Below are 26,673 nucleotides of genomic sequence, written 5' to 3'. Positions count from 1 at the left end.
TAAGGAGACTGCCACTGGAGGGGAGGCCTGTCAGGGCAGCGCGTGGGAGTGGCTGCGCCCGTCGGGGCAATTTATGCGGCGAGTGAAACAGAACGAAGCGGCGTTTCGTCCCTCCCCTCCCTAACCATTCCTTACCCAGGAATCCCCCACTGCCTTTCCCAAACCCCAGTCCTATTATTCACGCGGCAACCCGGATAGTCCAGGAAACCAAGACTTAAAAAGGCACAAACCTGTGAAAAATTTGTCCAAAGCTGAATTTTTGCACAGTTGTAGATTTGACTATGCTTAATAACATACCGAAAGTTTACCGCTGTAGACCTTGTGCGTATCACCGAAAATTTGCATTTAAGTCCTAGATGACAGTGACTTACATCAGTCCATTAAAATGCTACCCATTTGTACAGTTTTTAATTTAGACTGTCCATAAAACTACCAAAATAATCTTGAGACTCTAATACAGCTATTAATGTTGTAAAAAGCATAAATTGTTAATATTAAAGATGTGATATTAAGCGATTAATTCATGACATATTATTTTTTATCTTTGCCACTCAGATAAAAATACTATTTACACCAATTTGAAGAGTCCAATGCGTAAAATGTCCAAATAAATGTTTTTGGTTATTCCTTTAGCTTTAAGACAGTATATTTATAAAGAGTCTAACGTAATTAGTTGGCTCATTAAAGCGTCCCGAGCGTTGCAGTGTACTGCGGCTGTACTGATCTCTCACGGCCACCGCCGCGCCGTTCCAGCGCGGCATTGCGTCACACTGCGTACTGCGACACTCATTCAACTGGGTCTTATTTAGGGATTACTTAAAACATAGCTAATTCATATGAGAGGGTGTATGTTACATGTAATGAGATATGCATTTTTTTTTCTTATATGAATGTTTTTTGATACAATAAAATTAACAAAAAACGATTTTGCTTGGAACTTGTAAAAGAAAAACTCTAGAGGACCTCTGGTTTTATATCTGCATGGATTTATTATGTTTAAAAAATTTTATTATTGAAAATTATGTTTTTAGCAACAATTTTTTTTTATTTCTGATACATCGTTTTATTTTAGATCAGAACAATGCAAAATTTTAATGTAGCCTGTATTCGACAAAATGAAAAATTATATATTTACTTCTTTAAAATCAGTTTACTACATAAAAATTGAATAAAACGATACATCGTAAATGTATTCTGAGTTTTTTTTTTTTTTCACTTTTACAACATAATTCCTATAATAATAGGTTTTTTTTTTTCCAGAAAATAAACAAAACACGAGTTGTGTTGTAAAACGTATAGGTAGCATTACATATTCAGTTTTTTTTAATAAGTTAATGTATTTGAGTGCTGCGCCTAGCTGACGTCGTTGGATTGCTAGTGGCAAAGAGCGGTGGTGGATGTTTTTGCAAGAGTTTGACCGTATTTTATGACCCTCCCTGTGAGAGGGTGTTCGTACCAGAAATCCTAACGGTTAAGGAAACTATCTATTCTCTGTAGTCACGTACGGGTGTGCTACTCGCGCAATATCGTCAAAAATCACAACTTTCCGGGACGTTCGGTCATTTCTCGGTTAGCTCTGGTTTCACCATAGTAAACGGAACAAAATCTTGTCTGTAGTGATTTCATATTCCTATTACCGTAGTAATATGGCGTTTGAGGACAAACCAAGTTTGCTGTATACTGGGAGCCTACTTAAAAAAAGTATTTATAGAGTTATTAAATTATTTACGAATCACAATTTTGTGGATCGTTTGGGAAATTATCATTTAGGACTTAACTGCTCATTATTGGTGTGATCACAAAGAATCATCGGTAAACTTTTGACATGTTACTAAGAAACGTTTATTCTACAACTGTACAAAGTTTCTGCTTTGGGATAATTTTCCATGTTTCTTAACAGCGAAATTCATCCCGACCCCAAGCCGACTTCGGCAACCTCACAGTAGTACACACTACACGGCTCGGATAGCTTCAGGGGTCAAACAAATTGTATGAGACCCTTAACAAATATACCCATTTAAAGATGAATAAATATGAAACAACGTTTATTGAAAGCGATTTTTACGTAGGGCTCTTTATATTTTTGTAAGATGTATTAACTTTTCCGTAAAATTGAATGAAAATGAATTTCTCAACTTTAATGATTTAAATTGTCCATTTTATATAAAGATGTTAAAACTGTGTACTTTTTATCACTATCCTCAGATAGGGCAATGTTTCTAGATTATTTTGAGTTCCATACTGCCAGCGTTCGCCATAAACAGCATTTATAATATCCATTATTGTGGATCGTTGCAAAAAATTGACATTTTGGGATTAACTGCTCGTTTTTGGTGTGACGCACAAGGTTTGCATCGGTAATCTTTTGATATGTTACTAAGAAACGTTCATTGTACAACTGTACAAAGTTTCTTCTTTGGGATAATTTTCCATGTATTAAAAACCTTTGTTTCTTTACAGCGAAATTCGTCCCGACCCGAGCTTACTTCGACAACATCGCAGTAGTATACACTACGCGGCTCGGATCGCTTGAGCGGTCAGACTAATTGTATGAGACACTTAAAAAATATACCAATTTAAAGAAGAATAAATATGCAACAACGTTTATAAAAAGCGATTTCCATTTTGGGCTCTTCAAGATTATGTAAAATGTATTTATATTTCCTAAAATTGAATGAAAGTGAATTCGTTAACTTTAATGATTTAAATTGTCTATTTTATAAACATATTTTAAACTTTGTACTTTTTATCACTATCCTCAGATAGGGCAATGTTTCTAGATTATTTTGAGTTCCATACTGCCAGCGTTCGCCATAAACTGCATTTATAATATCCATTATTGTGGATCGTTGCAAAAAATTGACATTTTGGGATTAACTGCTCGTTTTTGGTGTGACGCACAAGGTTTGCATCGGTAATCTTTTGATATGTTACTAAGAAACGTTCATTGTACAACTGTACAAAGTTTCTTCTTTGGGATAATTTTCCATGTATTAAAAACCTTTGTTTCTTTACAGCGAAATTCGTCCCGACCCGAGCTTACTTCGACAACATCGCAGTAGTATACACTACGCGGCTCGGATCGCTTGAGCGGTCAGACTAATTGTATGAGACACTTAAAAAATATACCAATTTAAAGAAGAATAAATATGCAACAACGTTTATAAAAAGCGATTTCCATTTTGGGCTCTTCAAGATTATGTAAAATGTATTTATATTTCCTAAAATTGAATGAAAGTGAATTCGTTAACTTTAATGATTTAAATTGTCTATTTTATAAACATATTTTAAACTTTGTACTTTTTATCACTATCCTCAGATAGGGCAATGTTTCTAGATTATTTTGAGTTCCATACTGCCAGCGTTCGCCATAAACTGCATTTATAATATCCATTATTGTGGATCGTTGCAAAAAATTGACATTTTGGGCTTAACTGCTCGTTTTTGGTGTGACGCACAAGGTTTGCATCGGTAATCTTTTGATATGTTACTAAGAAACGTTCATTCTACAACTGTACAAAGTTTCTTCTTTGGGATAATTTTCCATGTATTAAAAACTTTTGTTTCTTTACAGCGAAATTCGTCCCGACCCGAGCTTACTTCGACAACATCGCAGTAGTATACACTACGCGGCTCGGATCGCTTGAGAGGTCAGACTAATTGTATGAGACACTTAAAAAATATACCAATTTAAAGAAGAATAAATATGCAACAACGTTTATAAAAAGCGATTTCCATTTTGGGCTCTTCAAGATTATGTAAAATGTATTTATATTTCCTAAAATTGAATGAAAGTGAATTCGTTAACTTTAATGATTTAAATTGTCTATTTTATAAACATATTTTAAACTTTGTACTTTTTATCACTATCCTCAGATAGGGCAATGTTTCTAGATTATTTTGAGTTCCATACTGCCAGCGTTCGCCATAAACTGCATTTATAATATCCATTATTGTGGATCGTTGCAAAAAATTGACATTTTGGGCTTAACTGCTCGTTTTTGGTGTGACGCACACGGTTTGCATCGGTAATCTTTTGATATGTTACTAAGAAACGTTCATTCTACAACTGTACAAAGTTTCTTCTTTGGGATAATTTTCCATGTATTAAAAACTTTTGTTTCTTTACAGCGAAATTCGTCCCGACCCGAGCTTACTTCGACAACATCGCAGTAGTATACACTACGCGGCTCGGATCGCTTGAGAGGTCTGACTAATTGTATGAGACACTTAAAAAATATACCAATTTAAAGAAGAATAAATATGCAACAACGTTTATAAAAAGCGATTTCCATTTTGGGCTCTTCAAGATTATGTAAAATGTATTTATATTTCCTAAAATTGAATGAAAGTGAATTCGTTAACTTTAATGATTTAAATTGTCTATTTTATAAACATATTTTAAACTTTGTACTTTTTATCACTATCCTCAGATAGGGCAATGTTTCTAGATTATTTTGAGTTCCATACTGCCAGCGTTCGCCATAAACTGCATTTATAATATCCATTATTGTGGATCGTTGCAAAAAATTGACATTTTGGGCTTAACTGCTCGTTTTTGGTGTGACGCACAAGGTTTGCATCGGTAATCTTTTGATATGTTACTAAGAAACGTTCATTCTACAACTGTACAAAGTTTCTTCTTTGGGATAATTTTCCATGTATTAAAAACTTTTGTTTCTTTACAGCGAAATTCGTCCCGACCCGAGCTTACTTCGACAACATCGCAGTAGTATACACTACGCGGCTCGGATCGCTTGAGCGGTCAGACTAATTGTATGAGACACTTAAAAAATATACCAATTTAAAGAAGAATAAATATGAAACAACGTTTATAAAAAGCAATTTCCATTTTGGGCTCTTTAAGTTTATGTAAAATGTATTTATATTTCCTAAAAATTGAATGAAAGTGAATTCGTTAACTTTAATGATTTAAATTGTCTATTTTATTGAAATATGTTTAAACTTTGTACTTGTTATCACTATCCTCAGATAGGGCATTGTTTCTAGATTATTTTGGGTTCCATACTGTCAGTCTACTCCATAAACTGCATTTGCAATATCCATTATTATGGATCGTTGCAAAAAATTGACATTTTGGACTTAACTGCTCGTTTTTGGTGTGACGCACAAGGTTTGCATCGGTAAACTTTTGATATGTTTCTAAGAAACGTTCATTCTGCAACTGTACAAAGTTTCTTCTTTGGGATAATTTTCCATGTATTAAAAACCTTTGTTTCTTTACAGCGAAATTCGTCCCGACCCGAGCCTACTTCGACAACATCGCAGTAGTATACACTACGCGGCTCGGATCGCTTCAGCGGTCAGACTAATTGTATGAGATACTTAAAAAAATACCAATATAAAGAAGAATAAATATGCAACAACGTTTATAAAAAGCGATTTCCATTTTGGGCTCTTTAAGTTTATGTAAAATATATTAACTTTTCCGTAAAATTGAATGAAAATGAATTTCTCAACTTTAATGATTTAAATTGTCTATTTTATAAACATATTTTAAACTTTGTACTTTTTATCACTATCCTCAGATAGGGCAATGTTTCTAGATTATTTTGAGTTCCATACTGCCAGCGTTCGCCATAAACTGCATTTATAATATCCATTATTGTGGATCGTTGCAAAAAATTGACATTTTGGGCTGAACTGCTCGTTTTTGGCGTGACGCACAAGGTTTTCATCGGTAAACTTTTGATATGTTACTAAGAAACGTTCATTCTACAACTGTACAAAGTTTCTTCTTTGGGATAATTTCCATGTATTAAAAACCTTTGTTTCTTTACAGCGAAATTTGTCCCGACCCGAGCCTACTTCGACAACATCGCAGTAGTATACACTACGCGGCTCGGATCGCTTCAGCGGTCAGACTAATTGTATGAGACACTTAAAAAATATACCAATTTAAAGAAGAATAAATATGCAACAACGTTTATAAAAAGCGATTTCCATTTTGGGCTCTTTAAGTTTATGTAAAATGTATTTATATTTCCTAAAAATTGAATGAAAGTGAATTCGTTAACTTTAATGATTTAAATTGTCTATTTTATTGAAATATGTTTAAACTTTGTACTTGTTATCACTATCCTCAGATAGGGCATTGTTTCTAGATTATTTTGGGTTCCATACTGTCAGTCTACTCCATAAACTGCATTTGCAATATCCATTATTATGGATCGTTGCAAAAAATTGACATTTTGGACTTAACTGCTCGTTTTTGGTGTGACGCACAAGGTTTGCATCGGTAAACTTTTGATATGTTACTAAGAAACGTTCATTCTGCAATTGTACAAAGTTTTTTCTTTGGGATAATTTTCCCTGTATTAAAAACCTTTGTTTCTTTACGGCGAAATTCGTCCCGACCCGAGCCTACTTCGACAACCTTGCAGTTGTATACACTACGCGGCTCGGACACATTGTACCAAGCTCTCAACAAATAAACTAATTTAAAGTTTAAGAACTTTGCAACTACTTTTATTTAATGTTTTCACATCGGGTTCTACGTGTTTTTGTAATACGTATTTTCATTTGTGCCCTTTTTTTTCAGAACACCACTCTTCTAATATTGTTGAATAAATATCATATTTAGTAAAACGTAGTGAAAGATTTTTAAATTTAATCATTGAGAATAATGTTTTGGTTTGCTATTCTGAAAGTATACTATAGTAATTACGTTATAGTGCCATATTGTTGAGTGGTCAATAAAGTATTATTTAGGAATTAACTTCTCGTTTTCGGTGTTCCGCGCAAGGTTTGCGGAAGTAAACATTTCAAATGTTGCTAGATATCTTGAATGTAACCGCTGTTTTAAATTTCAGTTAGGAGCAAATTTTACAAAGATTAAAAATCTTCGATTTCGTGGGAGTGAGAGTGGCCACAGCGCTTGCGGCTGTGGCTCTGTCGCAGTGCGTAGACGACATTGATAAGCTCCGGAGTCTCTAGTGATCCTATAAATTGAGATAGACTTTTGGAGATATGTCCCTGTAAAGCTTAAGAACTATACAACAACTTTTGTTAAAGGAATATTTGCGTAAGACCCTTTATTTTTAAGTGAATTGTCTTTTTATTGCCTTGACTGATGTAAAAAAACTTATTTCATTAATTTAACATTTTTTTTCTTACCTTTAATATTAACTTTTAGAACTTTATTCATTATTAATGTGAGTAGTAGTGCTTTAAGATTATTTTCATATAGCTATCGAGAGTCTACGGTAAAAAGTGCGAAAATAAGACGCATTTTAATGAACTGCTGCAAGTCGCTGTCATCTAGGACTTAACTGCAAATTTTCAGTGATACGCACAAGGTCTACAGCGGTAAACTTTCGGTATGTTATTAAGCATAGTCGACTCTACCACTGTGCAAAAATTCAGCTTTGGACAAATTTTTCACAGGTTGAAACCTTTGTTTCCTGGGCTATGCCCGGTCGCAATTCTACAGCGGGCTTTTTCAAGAGTAACATAAGCGGATGTCTTCCACGGACTATGGACGATATACTTCACGAAATCGCTGACGACATTCTTTATACATTTTTTTTTGTGATAACGTCTTATAAATTGATGAACGCCGGCTGCACGCACGAATAAGCATGACTCGTTACGTTCCGCCTGAGCCTTCAGCGTGCAAGAACCTGCCCCAACCACCGTGCGAGAAAATCTTCTATAATATCAAACAGGTTAAGGCGGGCTTTTTATAAGTAATTGTTCCGTGATTATATTTAATAAAATTATTTAAATTAGATTTTTCAAATAACTGTAAATAATATTTGAAAATTAAAAAGTATGAAATTTTTCATCAATGTTTTCTTATGACGTTATCGCGTTATTATTATCGTCCGTAAACCGACTTTACAGACAATTTTTTGCAATTGTTATATTCTCACTTTGATCTGATTATTCTTATCGTTATTTTTGTTTTACTATTATCAAGTGCCTTAATGTTACCGACTGTTTAAAAACCTTTGAGTACGTGCGTTACAATCAAAGAAGTTGTTAATTAAGGTTTGTTATTTCAAAATCTGGTGATAAAAGCGAGCTTTTTGTATTGGTGCCATTCCTGCAATCAGGAAAACTAGTGATAACAGTAATTTTTGGTGACAGATAAAACATGAGCGATATGTCTGTGAATTAGAGCTCGTGATTATGTTTGCCTAAGGTTGAGTGGCTTTGTCCATCAGAGCGCGGCGGAACATGCAAATGTTGTAGGGCATGTTTAAAAAGAGTAATGGACTAACATGTGTTTAATGGCCACAGCGAAGAGGCAGCAGAAATGAAGCAGAGGTCTTGAGAATATGAGGCAAGACTGATGACACATTGCTATGACATGACGTAAGCACTGTTTACTTCCGCAATACTGAAACACTGTTACTTCAACAAAATTAGTAGCTACACAGAGAGATTTACAAGAATAAAAAAATTCAGAGGCATTTTATGTTTGTTTGTTTATTTTTTAAAAGTTGAAAACTAAACTACAAATGTGGTAAAAATATTTTTTTCCCTTTCAACTCCCAAAATAAAAATTACTTTTTTGTATACAACTATTATTTTATCTATAAAATTGAATCAATAGATTCATAATTTAAAATTTAAAAATATATATGTTGCACCTTTGCTTATAAAGCCTACAGCTGTATTGTTATATATTTTTTGGATGGCTTACAGTAAATACATACAATTTCCATTTTTTGCTACATTATGTGCTAAATTATTTTTAAGAAGTTTTAATGTTTCAGCAATTTTTTAAAATGTATGTAAACAAAGAGTGGCATTCAGATAGAAAGATTGTTTCAAAATAAAATTATCTTCTTGAGTTTTGACAAAGAATATTATTGTAATTTATTTTGGATAACGTTTAAAATGCCGGAAAAATTGCCATTGGAACTTAATGATGATTATAAATAAACTAAGGTTTACTCGAAATGATGATGGAAATCTTCATTGGAGTAACCACAGTCCAGTGAAGCAGTGGTTAGTCAGCATATGACCTTCCGAGCGAGACTAGCGAGAATCAGTTTGATTATTCACGCCGAACAATTGAAACAATAGAAAAAGGTAAATCAATCCCTATATTTTGGAGAATTGTGTTATAACCGCAGACATAAAAACATGTGGTTAGAAAACAGCATATACTGGTGCTTTTTTTTCATGACATTTATAGATCCTTTACCAGCATGTTTAGATTATGTGCAAGATATAATAGCGGGTTGGAACAACTAAAAACCACCTCTATTTACAGTCGAGGTTTTCCATTAACCGCATAGACTGTGGTACAGTCACGCCCATGAAGCCAAACGATCTGTGGTTACCAACGTATGGTGGTTGCTAACGTATCACATTTTTAAACTGCTTTCAATATGTTGCACTCGACGATCTGTGGAAAATTGTCGTTGCCGAGTTATACTGTGGTATTTTGAACATGCACTCTCGGTGTAGTGTGTTGCTTTGCAGTGTCTGTACCTCTGTGAAGAGTAACTGATAGCCTGCAGTAAGAAAATAAGGAGATCTCGGTCTTCATAGTATTTCTCGACTCTTCTTGGCAGTTCTTCATTTCATTCTTCATCTCTTCTTGGCTATGCTCCATTTTCTCCTGGCCCCTCTTCATTTCACTCATATCATTTTTCGACTTGGCTAGGAAAGCCATTACATTCTTAAGTTCGTCGGCAGCCATCTTTCTTGTCCACATGCACTACCAGTCTGTCACTATCACTATTATCCTACGATCTATAGTGTAATAAGAGGTAACCTAAACTTATACTAAAAACCAACACTAGCTTTACTACAACTATACTCAAACTAACTACAGTTCCTAACACTAATTTTTAATACCAAAAATCTAAATTCTAATTTTTTTTCATAATTTTATAAAACATATTCCTCAAGCATCACTTCAGCTTAACCAACAAATTCGGAAATTTATTACAATTTGGTGTAATATTTCAAAAATTGAGACGGAATCAGGAACACTATCATATTTGACACGAAACTCCCATGTAACACAATGTTAACGATGTGTTGAACTACTACTAGCGCCGTTAGTTCGCAGGCCGCCGCCAGCTTCACTGATAGGACGGAGAATAGTGGTAAGTTTCCAGACCTGTCTGTATGTCGTGACCAGAATACCCCGCACGGCGGGACAGTATCACACTTCGTAGGGGCACATGGGTACAATGGCGGCTTCAGGATGACTTTTCGGGAGGGGTTATCGCACAATGAAAGGTCGTAGTTGCAAAAAAATGAAAGTGGTCAGATATTGGCCTTGGAATGTTATTTACAAATTACAGGTTTCAAAATACAGAACCTTAGTAGCTCCATGCAACTTTTGATGAGATAAAAGTTTAACATATGAAATTTAATACTTAAGTAAACATGAATATACACTAATCAATAAAATTGGTCTCGGGAGGGGCTATCGCCCCCAACGCCCCCCTTATGGAGCCGTGCTTGCATGGGTACCCTTAACACATATTTAACTTTATTTGTGTATACCCTGCTTGAAATAGCGTGATATCATTTTCGCCGTGTGTTAAGCTTCGAAGTCGTCGAAATCTATACAACACAAAAAATATCACCGGAAAACTCGTCGCTGGATTGTTTCACACGAAAAGAGTTGCCGCGTGGGAACGTGTGTTGGTGTTTTGTCCCAGGCGAATGTGTTCCCGGCTGTGTGCCGTGTGTTTTCCCGCCTTTCGACGGCGGTGCTCTGTATCGCTAGAGAGAGCTGCGATATTATTCTCTGTGTGTATCCCGACCATCCCTCCCCCACCTCCCCTTGCCATAGGGCAGCTCCGCGCAGTCTGAGCCGGCAAGCCGCCCTTTGCGCTGCTCGTTTAATGAAACCCGTCCATTCCGCGCGGCCGCGGGCCCCGGGGCCGTGTTTACACGGTCCAAAGCCGAGCTCCAGCCACCGCCACGTCCGTGTGCACCGCGCTTCTCGGCAACATAGCAGCCACCCCTCGGGGCAAGAAACACAAGTCGTGGAAAAAAGCTGCACCACTTCTTTTGTTTTCTTTCACATCCACTCCTTTTTTTTTAAATAGCTCTGGGGACGATTATCCGTGAACGATAAAAATGAGATATGCGCACTTGAGAGAAGAAGAAGAAAAGGTTCAGCTGGAAAAATATATTCCAGCTTTTTGACGAACTTTAATCTTTCTAGACTTATTTTTTGTTATTGTGTTTTAATTTGTGGCTTAATTAAATGTCAATATTTTCAGTAATATTGTCACAGTTAAAAACTCTTTCCATATTAAATATTTAATGGAAACGTTGTTGTCGAAGAATAATTTAATTTAAACTTTGTCAACAGTAATAATAATAAGTGAGGTTAGGCAATCCCAAGGGGTAAGTCTAGATTTTCTGATTAGTCACCTTCCTACTTTGCAATGAACTTTCAATTTACACGTCAACAGGAAATTAATTAGATAGGCGATTTTATATTCTACATTGGCGTACGACCACAATTTTTCATTACTCCTTTGCCTGGCATAGTTTTGTTGCGTGTTGTAGACAGTTTAAGGCACTAGTTTTTCCCTTGAAGTGTATGCTGTCAGCAGTACACGGTTATGTAGCGTGTTGCAGACAGTTTCAGGGGCTCGTTCTTCGCCTGGCATGTAGGCCGACTGCTTCACGCAGCTGTGTGGCGTGTTGCAGACTGGGTCAGGGGCTCGTTCTTCGCCTGGCATGTAGGTCGACTGCTTCACGCGGCTGTGTGGCGTGTTGCAGACAGTTTAAGGGGCTCGTTCTTCGCCTGGCATGTAGATCGACTGCTTCACACATCTGTGTGGCGTGTTGCAGACAGTTTCAGGGGCTCGTTCTTCGCCTGGTGTGTAGGTTGACTACTTCACGCGGCTGTGTGGCATGTTGCAGACAGTTTCAGGGGCTCGTTCTTCACCTGGTGTGTAGGCCGACTGCTTCACGCGGCTGTGTGGCGTGTTGCAGACTGGTTCAGGGGCTCGTTCTTCACCTGGTGTGTAGGCCGACTGCTTCACGCGGCTGTGTGGCGTGTTGCAGACGGTTTCAGGGGCTCGTTCTTCACCTGGTGTGTAGGCCGACTACTTCACGCGGCTGTGTGGCATGTTGCAGACAGTTTCAGGGGCTCGTTCTTCGCCTGGCATGTAGGTCGACTGCTTCACGCGGCTGTGTGGCATGTTGCAGACGGTTTCAGGGGCTCGTTCTTCACCTGGTGTGTAGGCCGACTACTTCACGCGGCTGTGTGGCATGTTGCAGACAGTTTCAGGAGCTCGTTCTTCGCCTGGCATGTAGGTCGACTGCTTCACGCGGCTGTGTGGCATGTTGCAGACAGTTTCAGGGGCTCGTTCTTCGCCTGGCATGTAGGTCGACTGCTTCACGCGGCTGTGTGGCATGTTGCAGACTGGTTCAGGGGCTCGTTCTTCGCCTGGCGTATAGGCCGACTGCTTCACGCGGCTGTGTGGCGTGTTGCAGACGAGTTCAAGAGCAAGGTGGCGTGCGAGAACGACGTGGTGCAGCTGTCCTGCGGCCCGGACTCGCGCCTCGCCGTCTACTCGTCCAGCTTCGGCCGCACGGAGTACGAGAGCCTGCAGTGTCCGCAGGCGCCCGGCGCGCCCGAGGAGAGTGAGTGCACTGGAGCTGGTCCTCTATCTATCATTCTTATTCTGAGCTATTTGCCTTAACTATCTGTGAGGCAATACATAAATAGTACATTACCCAGTTACTATACTTGTTAACATTAACCGACAAGCTATGAGTTGTATTTGCCGGTAGGAAATAAATATTTTCATGCCGGTGATTAACACTACTATAATAACTATTAGTTCGCCCCGAACTAACATCTTACAATCATACCAAAGTAATTAACTTATTATTTACTATTATAATAAACCAAGAAAATTTACAAATTTAATCATAAATCAGTTCCCAGAAAACCAATAAATATGGGTACGTTAATATAACTCAGATATATTTGCTTATTATTTTCTGTACCACACTAAGAGGCATGCAATATCCTCTTCAGATTCCTGAGCCAAAAAAAAAAGGAATATTTAACTTACATTTAATTGCTTGTTATTTTCTTTAGCACTTCGAGGCATGACATATCATAATATCTTTGGACAATGTCCTCTCTGTATTTTTGGCTAGGATAAATAATGAGGTATATATATCAGGTGTATTAAATCCCCTTAACATTTTTTATCATATATGAACTTAAAAATTCCATTGTCCACGCGTGCCTACTTACCAAATTTTATTAAAATCCAATCAACGGTTTTAAAGTTTTCGTTTGGAAAAATTCAAATACAGACATTCAAACATACAAACAAACGACGATAGCTCTAGTTTTTTACTGAGAACTCGCTTAGCTGGGTCTATTACCCGGTCCACGCATGCTGACTTCAACGAGTAACCAAAGTTGGGGCCTATCCCATTTTGACAGCTCAAGACTGGGTCTCCTTAAAGAGGGGCTTCTTGATATCTTCCCCCTCCTCTAGGATCCACGACCGTGATTCTAACTGCAACTGGTGTAATTCAAAAAGCCCGCGCTGCGAACACACTCGAGGCGTGCAGGGACAGTCAGAGACACGGGAAGCCTTCATTTCACAGACGAGAGAGCCACACCCGAAGTTACCCGAAGTTCATGCTCGCTTTTTTTTTTTCCGTACCACAACAGGTGTATTTATTTGGGATGTAGCTTACTCATATATCTTACGCCGTTCTATTTCATTGTATAAACCGGTGTGGCATTAAATTTTGTTGTCGATTGGGATAGGTTAGCAACATTATAAATACTTAAAAACATTGGTGATGGTTGGTTATATTAGGTAAGTTACATTAAAAATACTGTAAAATCATTTTATGGTTGCTTAGCAAATATCTTTTTATTATGTAGCTATCCAGCGCTAGGAAACCGTTTACATCATTTCACAGTATCTTTGATGTAGCTATCCTAACCAAATCAACCGTCCACAATTTTTTTAAAGTATTTATAATGTAGCTAACCTAACCTAATTGACCATTAGTTATGAGTTTTCCAAAATATACATTCACGGACACACGGCAAACGAAAAATATGTATGGCGGCGTACAAATAAATACCGTTGCCTTGTTTATGGTCTTTATTTTTATCAACACCGCCATATTGATTTACAATGAACCAAAAAAAAAAAACCGAAGATGCACGATCGGCCGTTTGGCTCTCTCGTCTGTGAAAAGAAGGCTTCCCCAGCGACACGGCAGACGAGGCATTCCCGCGCGAGGTTCCGGGAGTCGCAGGAATACGTTACCCGCGACAGTGGGATAACTCTCTTTCTCTTCCAGGAAGAATGGGGGGTGGGGAGGGCAGCGTCCATCTCTCTCTCTGTCTCTCTTCCCGCGGACGTAAATACAGTTCCCGCGTAATCTCCGGCGGCCATCGCGCAGATAAACGACCAGCACACGTGCCGCGCTCTCTCGCCTCTCCTTGGCAAGTCTCAGCGCCTCTTCGCCCGGGCTTCCTTGCCCCGTTTAATCCCGCGCATTCACATCTTTTTATATCACCACCCTCCCCCTTCACCCCTGACATCGGGGCTGCTCGCGAATAACGGGCCCTGATAAAGTCCGTCCGGCCCCAGATGGCGCTACGAGACGCCACTTCCGGTCCGGTCGCCAAGATTCTCGCGGGAGGAGGGGGAGGGGGGAGGGGCTAATGCGATTTTAATGAGCTCTGGCAAATCGCATCACTCTATACCCCTCGGCCGCGAGGAATATGGCGCGGTGGGTCGCTGGGAGCCGAATATTTCGAATTGCTCTTTCCCCCCCCCCCTCAATCACCTCTTCTACACACTCGCAGAGACATACGCCGATTACCCTGGGGTTTATAAACACCCCCCCTCCCTTCCCCCCACGTATTCCGAGTTTCTTTCCTTTCTCGAAAGTCGGTTTACGGACGATAATTTTACGTGATAACGTCATAAGAAGACATTGATGAAAAATTGCAATACTTTTTAATTTTCAAATATTATTTACAGATTTTTTTGCAAATTTAATTTATATAATTTGTTTAAATATAATCACGAACAATTAATTAGTTAAAAAGCCCGCCTTAACCTGTTTGATATATTATAGAAGATTTTTTCTCGCACGGTGGTTGGGGCCGGTTCTTGCACGCTCGGGCTCAGGCGGAACGTGACCATTTTTTTTCGTGCGTGCAGCCGGCGCTCGTCGATTTAAAAGACGTTATCACGTCAAAATGTTTATTGTTTCCTAACTGTTTTTTGGATTTTTATGTGTGGTAATAATCTTACACTATAATTATTATTAATATTATGATAATTAATAAAAGTATTTAAAAAAATGTTTTTACTTCATAGCCAAAGAGTATGATGTCCGCTAGAAGGTAGGTACACATTAACCCACACATCCAAGGTTTCATAAACTCCATGTATCATTGAGAAATAAATTGTCTACTTCAGGTGACGAATATACTGAAAAAGGTTAATACTACTTACTTGTTTGATTACGCGTTCTGCTAAACATGGAGGAGTGAATTTATCAAAAGGCGTGAACACGACACTGAATAAATATTAAAAATATTTTTTTTTTCTTTTACTTCAACAAAATAAATTTTATAATATCGTTTGGGGAAAAAAATATTTACATTTTAATTCATACTGCTCTGAAATAAATTAAATAATTAAATCGTTGCATATCCTAAACATGCGTTTTTTAAAGGTTCGGTCTCACAGCTATGTTGATGTTTTCTTTTTTTTTGTCATTACTTTTATTCAAGGTCTTTTACTTAAAAAATAATAATAATTTGACGATTCTCTTGCATATTTCAACAGATATTCAGTTAAGTTAGTGTAATATAATGATGTAAATATTTTTGGAAGAGCAAGTGCAATGTAGGTATAGAGTTAAAATTTTATTAACAGCCCTTAAAATAAATAAATAACGAAATTACGGAAAAAAAATGGCGTGTGAATCGAAGCCACTCTTTTGGAATTAGTTTCAATGTCCAATAAATATTTTTTAATGTGCACACAATGTTACTTGCAGTGTTAAAAACAATTATTTTGTAAATTTTCCGTCAAATAATTTGCTTCAGTTGGCTTTCAGTATTGTCTCATTTACCAGGCCCAATCCCATTACTGCTGGATTCATGACGAACATTGCGGTTAAGGTTCATGTTTTGCCCTGAATCCCTGCGTGACACGCCTCAATCCTAATTTCCCTCAAAGAGCCCGCCGTCAAACCTCAAATGTCGTGGAAACATCGGCCTCCACTCAACCGCCACATCCGTCATCTCAACTCAGGCCTGCCAACCTCTCGCGATGCCGGAAGCAGCCACAACTCCCAGGCAGGGATGCCAACTTGGGGGTTTGCCCCCCAAACTAAGTGGGAACCAAGATGTAAAGGATTTTTTTAGGGGGTACATATATTAAGGGGGAATCTTTAGTGGGATTTTTTTAGCGGGTATATTATTTAAGAAATTTTTTTGAGGGTGTGAAATTAAAGTATATGTCTTGAAAAAAAAAGAACAGCAACACTAGCGGCGCTGGTGGCTGAATTTCGCACTACGACTGGTCAAGCCCAACCAATTCCGTTTTCACTTTTACCGCTGTTACTGTTCGACGTATAATATTATTTTATGTTAATGGTATTATGCTTAAGAAAAATCTAAGTATTCCTCACAGAACACCAAAAAAAACTCAGATATTAAGATTTTTAATGTCCATATTAAATTATTAAAAGTCTACGAAATGTGTTTTTAAGATGCTGAAATGCGAGGGAAATATTTTTGTGTAGTGTAGTTTGTTGGCAGAGGGCAAGCAGCACAGGCGCTCTAGGGAAGACAGGCTCGTGCATGGAATGTTGGTGGGCTTTACACAGGCTTGCAGTCTTTCAAAAATAAACTCTGCTGAAGTTTTTTTTTCTCTTAGGAAATAAAAAATGTTACTATGCGTAGCATATTATACTGCTTCTTTAAAACTGTCAGATCAAATTGAAATTCAGTTTTTCGTGCCTTACAACACACATACATTAAAAAAAATTACGTGTCATATAATAACAACCAAAAACACATTAACACAAGACATACGCTGATACATATCAATAACTTTACGACAAAACATGAAACAATACAGCACACAGATAAATAAAGATTGATAAAGTTCATACATATTAACTAATTGGTTACTTTGATTTTCAAAAGAATCTTAAACAGAAACTAAAATGGAGTATACAAAATAAATATGTAGATTATAAAAGTTTTCTTAAGATTTTTACCAATGAATGTTTCTAGATTATTGAAAAATTTTATTGTTACTAATGGTTTTAAAAGTGTCACTACTTCTATAATTGCAAGTTGAAATTCTTAATCCAAACCGAGATTTTATGTCTGAAGCTTCAAAAATGATAATATAACGTAGGCTATATACTAAAATGTGTATCACTGATTGAACGTCTAGTAAATAGAACATGCAAATTAAATTTATATAGGATTGTAGCATATTTAAAAGTAATTTAAAAGCTTTAAATTTAAAAATATTAATACAATCTTTTTTTTTCTGCATACTTTCAATTCTATTGCAATCAAAATTGGTTATTTAATTCCAAATTACGACACAATATTCTACTTCATAGCTAATCAATTTGAAGAACAAAGTATACAATCAGGTATTGATGCAGAGAAAGTATTAAATTTAATAAGAACTAAGATATTCAAGTGCAACTAATGGTAATATCTACATGTTGGTGAAAAATAAAAACTTGGCATCCACTATAACTCGAAGGTATTAAAAGTGGATTAGTTTTATTTTTCTAAATGTTATACAGTAAATGCTTTCGTAATTCAGAGACATTTGTTGATTTGAAAACCAGATCTAGACAGCTGAAATATCTTGCTGAATAGTTTCACAAACATATTTCCTTTCCCCCCCCCCCCCCCCCTTCGGCAATCTTTTTTGATCAATTCCGATAACAGTTGGAATATCATTTCTTAAATATTAAATAGTAGTTTAGATAAACTTATTTGCGGAACACCTAATATCATGAAATTGCAAAGCGTCTGTGTGTAAGATAATTAAGACATATATATAATACTGTGTGTGTGTCTTAATTGAAAACTACGTGTTTTTTTTTTTTCAGAAATAATATTTTTAGGAATAAAATTCATGTGCCTATAAATTTTTTTTTTCGTAAAAAAGTCTAAAATTCTACATAACAGAGGTATTAGTCAATAGTTAGTGACTAAAATGTAACTGTCAATAATACTTCAAAAAATATATACCGATAAATGGTTGAACACACAACATCGGTACGGTTCAAATATTTTATGTACGAAAGCAATTTTTTTAAATGTTGGAATGATAATGCTACAGTTACTAAAAACTAAAACGCTACAAAACTACAAAAAATATTTTTGCAAAACTCCGTTCCCCCGGAGAAACCCCCGGAATGGCCACCGCATGGGGAGCCCAAGAAAAGAAACGGGCTCCCCATTTGGAAGCCACCTGGAAGGTTTTTTTCTGTTCCACCCACCGTTTCTTTGGTAGCTTGACTTGTTGCAAGGGATTGTGTTCATACCAGAGAAAATGCCGCCATTTCGTCTGGGCAATCCGCCTTGGAGGAGCCGGGGCGCGAACCCGGGTCCTACAAGTCACAAGGCAGGCGCTCTACCCCAGAACCAGAGTGGTAGAGCGGATCCTTGCAGTCTTATTAACACTGACATGATGTTCTTACACGAGTTTACTGTAGTTTTGCGTGTCATCAACACGTGCAGTACGTGCAGTAACATCTAACCTCGGTAACGAACAAATTTATGTGTTCTCATGTTGTTCGTTCAGCATGAATTGTGTAATTTCATAACAGTGAAATATAATTGTTATAAATAGTCTGGCAATTTTTTAGTTGATTTTCTGCAAACAAACTTACGGTCCCGCTGTAAAATAATTATATAGAACTGTAGACTAGTAAAAATATATGAAAAGAGTCAATGGTAAAGTTATTTTGAAATAAATGTTAGATATTAAAAGAGTGTGTTTATTTACAATAAGTGTGTGCTTACAGGCATGAAGTTATTGTATAACATTTTATTTATTTGGTTTTAAAGTCACAGAAAAGTTAACCTTGTTGTATCACTTTTGGCTTTTTGTTTTGTTTTACCGTGCTTAATATGCGCAGCTAATACTGGATAGCTATTCAAACAACTGTTTGCAAATAGGCATTTTCAAAATCTTAAATTAGTACTAAATCAATGATAATGTTGGATATGTCAAATTATAAGATACATTTCATACTGACATCACCGGAATTTTAGGTAACGATAGTACTGGCCTTAAATCTATCAGTTTCTGAAGACTAAGAATTTAGATGACACTAGTTTTGTGAGATTTACTTACTTATTGAGAAATATTCACATTATTGGAACTTGCAGTACTCCTGAATACAGAATTCTTGGTAATAGCTTACATCAAGTCTAAGCAGGAGCATAAATGTTTTATTTCATACAATGAAACCCTCAGGAACGTAATTTATTCATCGGGATTATTAAACATGAACTTCTTTGAGTACGCAACTACAGAAAGTTTTTATTTAGTATTTGTGCACATCGCAGTGACATCGCTATTTAATTATTTGTAATTTTAATTCTAGGTAACAAAATCTGGAATTCGGTGTTTTTATTTTGGATGTGTAATATTTCTACGTGTAATAGTATGAAACATGTATTATGTTTTAACTGTTACAGTATCAAAAGTTCATTTAATAGCTGTGTATGTTTATTCTCGTCCAAAAAATATTTTGTAAAAAAAATATCCTACAACAAGAGATTTCACTCTTCTTATAATTTTGTTGTTTTAAATTATTATTATTAGAACCTTTACTTATTATAATAATTTCGTCATGAAATTAAATTATCCATACATACTACACTTGATATTTTGAGATTATTACGAAATAATATATAATTTTATTTTAAATACTTTTTTTTGCAGACGTGCGGGTTTCAAACACCAAGTAAATACTTTAATATTTCTTTTTTTAATGGTTCTTGCAATTGGGGAGATGGATTATAAATATAATTTAGGACATACGCCATTGCTGATTATAATGTATGTCATAAGAAACCTCAATAACAGACAAGAAAGATAAATGTAGTAAACAAGCGAAACTCAGGGAACATCAAAACATTTAAAAAATAGACAGAAAATTACGTACAAAGAATTGCTAAAAAAGTTATTTCAGCACAGACGACACAGTGGGCTAACAACGATGAGACATTAGCAACAAGAACAGTAAATAAAGACGAAAAATACTTTGGACAACTCACAGAATTGATTTTTCAGTACTTTTACAAAAGATTCTATTGGAATATAGTTTGTAATACTAAAAGAAAGATATAACTTTGTACACCACATAGCTTCGGTTATTTTTGCACATTTGAAATACGGTTTATCGAGGTATAACTGAGTACATATTTCTTACAAAAATTTGCTAATAATTCTATACTTCAATTGATGTGTACATTTGGCAATTTTTTTTTTAAACCATGGAAAAGTTAATCGATCAAATATTCAAAAATTTGGCTTTCTTTTGTTTTACCGTGCTTAATATGCGCAGTTAATACTGGAAAGCTATTCAAACAAGGGTTTACACATAACTTTTAAATATTGGAGGTATTGAGGAAACACAGAACATAAATGGTAACACTATTTTGTAGTGATACAGTTATTTTCATGTAAATGTACAAATTAACAAATATCTAAGTTTATATGAATATTTCTGTTCCATTTACAAAGAAAAGTTACGGTGCACTACGGCAAATAACCCAACGATAAAACATAACAGATAAAAAATTGTAATAAAAAACGGATATACGCACAGGTGAACCCAGCGATGTTACAAAACAGTGATGACAGCACAAACGAACACCGTAAGCAACAGTTGAGCGGAAAAAAACAACAGATATTTTGAAAACCACAACGATGATAGCGCAGACTAACTAACACAGTATGTTATTCCCAAGATATCAGTTGCGACGTTTCGGGAAAGAGATATATTCCCTTCTTAAGGCACAAACAGACTGAGGTTTCTCATGACATACAGTTTAATGAGTGATAGTGTATGTCCGAAACTACATCCTGAATTAATTTACCTATTATTTAATTTTTTGTTTGCCAGTTGAAATTTTATTTAATGAACTACGCTGTTTTTGAAATTCATTTAGATACTGAATTTCTTTAAACAGATTTGTATTTTGATTTGTTTTATGTGTATATTTGTTTACACTTCTGTTAACAAGGCACAGGTATTAGTGCAGAGAAGCTTACTCAAAATAGAAACCTGTTTCTGTAACAATAAGTGTCAAGAACGTAGTAAAAAAAAGAGGGGGGGGGGGGGATTAGTGTGGCCAAATTTGTATATACCATAATGGTAGTCTTCCAGTATGGTAGTCTTCCGTCACCCCGCAACGGTTTGTGTCCGTGACTCACCATGCTGGTCCCATGGCTCACCATGCTGGTCCCATGACTCACCATGCTGGTCCCATGGCTCACCATGCTGGTCCCATGACTCACCATGCTGGTCCCGTGACTCACCATGCTGGTCCCATGACTCACCATGCTGGTCCCATGACTCACCATGCTGGTCCCGTGACTCACCATGCTGGTCCCATGACTCACCATGCTGTTTCCATGACGGCCCGTGGCTGGAGACGGAGTCCCTGGAGCCAGCCACTGGCCACAGCGAGTCGACTCTAAAAAGAACATTGGGAAAAAATAATATCAGGTTTCATAATAACTCCTCACTTTTTGCTACTTATAGCTCTGAAAATTATGAAAAAAAAATAATAATAATTTGTTTAAATATAATCACGAACAATTAGTTAAAAAGATCGTCTTAACCTGTTTGATATTATAGAAGATTTTCTCGCACGGTGGTTGGCCGGGTTCTTGCACGCTTGGCTCAGGCGGAACGTGACAATGAGTCATGCTTTTTCGTGCGTGCAGCCGGCGTTCATCGATTTATAAGACGTTATCACGTCAAAAAAAACATTCAAGCCGTTGCATTCTACTTATACTTATTTTAATAAATTTAAACTAATATTAGTTTCTAAATTTTTTCATGCTTTTAAATATGAGAACCAGAATTTTTATTACCGGTTATCGCTTGGTTCGCGTCACTGAATCTCGTCAGAAATGAAGGAAGCAACACTTAATGGTGACAGCATCTGTGGTCGGCATACCAGTGAGATGTGCGTGAATGTGATACGTCTGTGCCATTACAGAAGATTTAATATTTATAATAATTTTTTGACGTGATAACGTCTAATAAATCAATGAACGCCCGAAAAATTGTCTCGTTCCGCCTGAGCCGAGCGTGCAAGAACCGGCCAACCTCCGTGCGAGAAAATATTCTATAATATCAAACAGGTTAAGGCGGTTTTTTTTAAACTAAATTTTCGTGATAAAATTTAAACAAAATTATTTTAATTAAATTTGCAAAAACTTTAAATAATATTTGAAAATCAAAAAGTATGCAACTTTTCATCAATGTTTTCTTATGACGTTATCCCGTAAAATTATCGTCCGTAAACTGACTTTACAGACAACCCCCCCCCCCCCCCCCCCTCTTTTTTTTCTTTTCAGATTGCTATGATATCAGCTAAAAATATATATATGTATATATTTGTAGGGCTAGTTTCCCCATACAAAATTTCACTTCGCGTTTGTACTATCAGTAACATTGTTCACCTATGCAGATGCATGATTTATGAGTTGCTTGCATCATTTATCGAACTGCGACAGGTCTTATTGTAAATTAAAGGCATGTCTGTAAGTTCGCGGAGAGACACGGGAGAGCGTGTGTGCGCCCTGCACTAGCTCTGTGTTGTTTGTTATGATTATTTATTGGGCCACAGCAGTCGCCGACGGCCAACGGTCAAGTGTGTGCGAGGGAAGAATATTTTTTATCACCTCGACGTCAATAATGCATCTGCATTCAGGTTGTGCAGCCATGTCTTTCCAGGGTCTCCAGCCCAGGAGCACTGGCGCCGCGAGATAGTGCTGTGCTACTGTTGTGCTACTGTTGTGCTAGTGCTGTGCTAGTGCTGTGGTAGTGCTGTGGTAGTGCTGTGCTAGTGTTGTGCTAGTGCTATGCTGCTGCTGAGCTAGTGCTAGTGCTGTGCTAGTGTTATGCTACTGCTGAGCTAGTGCTGTGCCAGTGCTGTGCTAGTGTTATGCTACTGCTGTGCCAGTGCTGTGCCAGTGCTGTGCTAGTGCTGTGCTAGTGTTGTGCTAGTGTTGTGCTAGTGCTACTGCTGTGCCAGTGCTAGTGCCGTGCTAGTGCTACTGCTAGTGCCGTGCTGTGCGTGTGGACAGCGTGCCTGGCGAGCCACGCCACGGAGGCGGTGATGGCGGCGTGCCACGGCAGGCGGCGGTGCTCGCTGACGGCCGACTCGGCCACCTTCGGCGCCCCGTGCCGCCCGCAGACCCGCGCCTACCTCAAGGTCGTCTACGCCTGCGGTGAGTGTGAAGCCTAAGTTGTACATCAATTTCTGTCCCTGCCCGAACACGCCCGAATATTCACCTTCGGCCAACCTCGGGATTTGTTTCATTTTTGCGCAGGAAAAATTAATTCAAATATTAAAAGTGGTCGGTTAGGTTAGCTACATTAAAACACTTTAAAACACCATGGACGGTTAGTTTGGTTAGTATAGCTACATTAAAATAAACAGAGAAATATAAATATATATAAACTAGCAAACCCGGCGAACTCCGTTTCGCCACCAAATGGCTTCGTTTTATGTAATTTACATATATATAGCTGCCCGACCCGGCTTCGCACGGTTATACTAATTGAAAAAAATTAAGCCACATCTCCCATTTACGGTAATGGTAAATAAAAAAATTCAGTGAAAATGTATTACAATGCTGTATAATGTACCGGAGAGAAAATGAATAGCACCGATGGTTTCCCGACTCGTGCACGCAAAGTACAACTGATGTACCCGTACTTCGCTACGGCAGTCTACAGGCAGATCACTCTTGCGCCGCTCATTCTACATGCCCCTCCTTGTGGGTACGCCACTGCCGCGCGATGCCCGTTGCCATGGAGATGCAGAAGGCATGAACAATGCAAAATCCTGTTCTCATGCACACAAAGTACCCACTGTTGCCTTGTTTTAACCACCCATGGGATATAATTTCGGAAAATGTCATCCTGTGTAACATAAGGAACATTACTGTGAAGTTACAAATCTGTAAAATATATATACTTGAAAAAAAGGGCAATTTTTGATATTTAAAGTACCCGCAAAATTTCAACGGTGATGAGGACTGCACTAACAATGAAATAGTCGTTGCCATAGAGACGAATGAAGCATCAACAAAGCAACAGCCGTTGCCATGGTGATTTTCTACCAAAAACTGGAAATTTTGATATATTACGCCCCCGAAACTCCCCTTGGGATCGGATTTCCGCAGACTCCGTTCTTAGTGAGCGTCTACATCACAAAATGAGTAACTATGCTAAATTTCAAGTCAATCGGGTGTATAGTTTTAGAGATCTCGTGATGAGTGAGTCAGTGAGTGGTATTTCGCCGGCGCCATCTACTTAAAATGTTGGTTTGTCCTGAATTTTTCCTGAATTTTCTTTGCTATAAACCTCACGGAGCCCGAGACCTTTCCAACGACTGCAAAACCGTGGAAATCGGTTCGTGCGTTCTGGAGTTATAGCGTCAGGAAGGAAAACCCGACTTATTTTTATATAGTAGATGAACCCGAGGTTGGCCGAAGGTGAATATTCGGGCGTGTTCGGGCAGGGACAGAACTTGATGTACATCTCAGGCTTCCCGCGGTGAGTGGCCCAGCACACCTGCCGACGCACCACGTCACAGCCAGAGGCAAGGACTTGCGAGTCGCCAGCTGATCCTGTCTTCGCCGGCCCTCGCCTCTACTGTTTGCTTTGGAGATGGGTTTGTGATGTGTGGCTGGTTGGGGTGATTGTTGTTGCGGGGTCGAGAGGGTGAAATAATTGTTATGGTGTGTTGAGATGTGGTTTTTTGGGGCGGGTTTGGATGAGTTATCGGGGGACCCATGTTCCACGGGTGTCCGAAGGGGAGGAAAGGTGGGGAAAGGGGGGCACCGTCACCTGGGGGACATTCCGCCCTCGCAGCAGCCTCTGGTCGTGGGCTGGCGTATCTTCTGGCGCGCAGGTCGTGGGTCTACTGTTGCGGTGTGACTTGTCCCTAAGAGGGAGGAGAGATTTTGACGGCGGGGGGAGGGGGGTCGATTGCATACACTCTTGCGGAGACTTGCGGTATTCACGCTCAACAGAAACACAGACTACGTACCGTGATCACGTGTTTCGTTACGACCCGCGGGACTTTGTGAGGCGCGGTGACGTCAGAGCCAGCACAACCTCTGAATGATTCAAGTGTGCGTTAAATAAACTATGTATTGTGTAAGCGAAATTCGAAAAAAAAAAAAATTCACTTTTCAATTAAATATAGTTTTTTTTTCAGACATTCAAACTACATGTGATTATTTTTTAATTATTTAATTTTAAAATGGAGTAAAATTAATTTTTGTCGTCAATGTTGTAATACTTGTGTAAAACCATAGGTAAAAATACTACTGTAGTACTGCTCAAGATATCCGAGTGAATTCCGATTTCGAATAAATAATTATAATAATAAATAAGGTAGCGAATTAGTAGTTGTGTTCCCGTATTTCGTTTCTAAACTGCTTTTTCTTAGAAAGAGTTAAAATGGCTAAAACGCGTATTTTCAGAGTAATTTTTAGGCGTAAAAAAACCAGTACAGATTCTTGAAAGCACTTAAGGAACTTGCATTACACCTTTATCTTTATTTCCCCGCCATGCAATGTTACGGTCACCGCTCAGATCTCACAGTTGTCCTGTGACGACGAGAAGACTGCGCGCCAGTCCAGAGGAGACACCGCGCTGGAAGCACCAGCGAGCGTCGCGCTTATCATCCCGCCTCGCCGAAAACGAATGGACGCGATTATTAGTTCCCAATAAGGACTGCTGAGCCCGAACTGACATTTCAACTTTGGAATTGCGCTTTTTTTTTTAAGAAAGAGAAAGGGGGAAAAAAATAACAAAGCGACACAAGAGTGTTAAACAAAGAGATGTCTGCCACGACACAACATGGCTGATGGACTGGCAGTTTGGACTGGCGAGACGCTGTTCGGACTGAGGGCTCTCTAGAGGTCACAGTCGGATCCGATGTGGACACCACCAGTTCGGACAGACCTGTCCGCCGTCCTTATTGCACACGCTCGGCAGATCCGACTGATCGAATGCGGGGGGGGGGGGGGGGGGGGGGGGGGGGTTGGACCGCGCCTAAGCCTGGGATATACCCATGTCATTTACGTTTTTTTTCCTAACCTAAGTTAAAACTAAGTGTGTAAGGGAGGGGTCTAGGTAGGGAAGACTCTAAGTGCGTCTCAGGGCAAGCCCTATACGCTCTAAACATGCGGGTTTTTAACCATGCTGAGAAGGTCACGTGCATCATGTGCTAGGAGGGGATACGTTTTCGCCATGACTAACTCCCCTCACTCTTAATTCTATACTAAAACTCGCGGCTCCTACAGGCTGTCTCCCTCCCCCCACCCCCACCCTGCTCAATGTCCAAGGGCGTCGATAGAGGGGAGGGTTCCTCCCCTCCTAGAGAGCCAAGCATGG

The 26,673-nt window shown here is 38.2% G+C and overlaps 1 protein-coding gene across 2 annotated transcripts in view; it reads right to left on the bottom strand.

Annotated features, from left to right (window-relative positions):
- LOC134537388 (dynein light chain Tctex-type 1) overlaps positions 1 to 26,673 on the bottom strand; it is a 250,492-nt gene that overhangs the window by 194,659 nt on the left and 29,160 nt on the right. For both annotated transcript variants that reach the window (XM_063377758.1, XM_063377757.1), the window contains exon 3: positions 21,648 to 21,721. In XM_063377758.1, the coding sequence (XP_063233828.1) occupies positions 21,648 to 21,721 (74 nt within the window). The remainder of the gene's footprint in view (positions 1 to 21,647; positions 21,722 to 26,673) is intronic.

The sequence above is a fragment of the Bacillus rossius genome, chromosome 12 (assembly GCF_032445375.1).
Source record: "Bacillus rossius redtenbacheri isolate Brsri chromosome 12, Brsri_v3, whole genome shotgun sequence".
In the NCBI taxonomy this organism is placed as follows: domain Eukaryota; kingdom Metazoa; phylum Arthropoda; class Insecta; order Phasmatodea; family Bacillidae; genus Bacillus; species Bacillus rossius.
The sequence above is the reverse complement of the archived record's forward strand: the minus strand, read 5'-3'. Positions and strand labels throughout refer to the sequence as shown.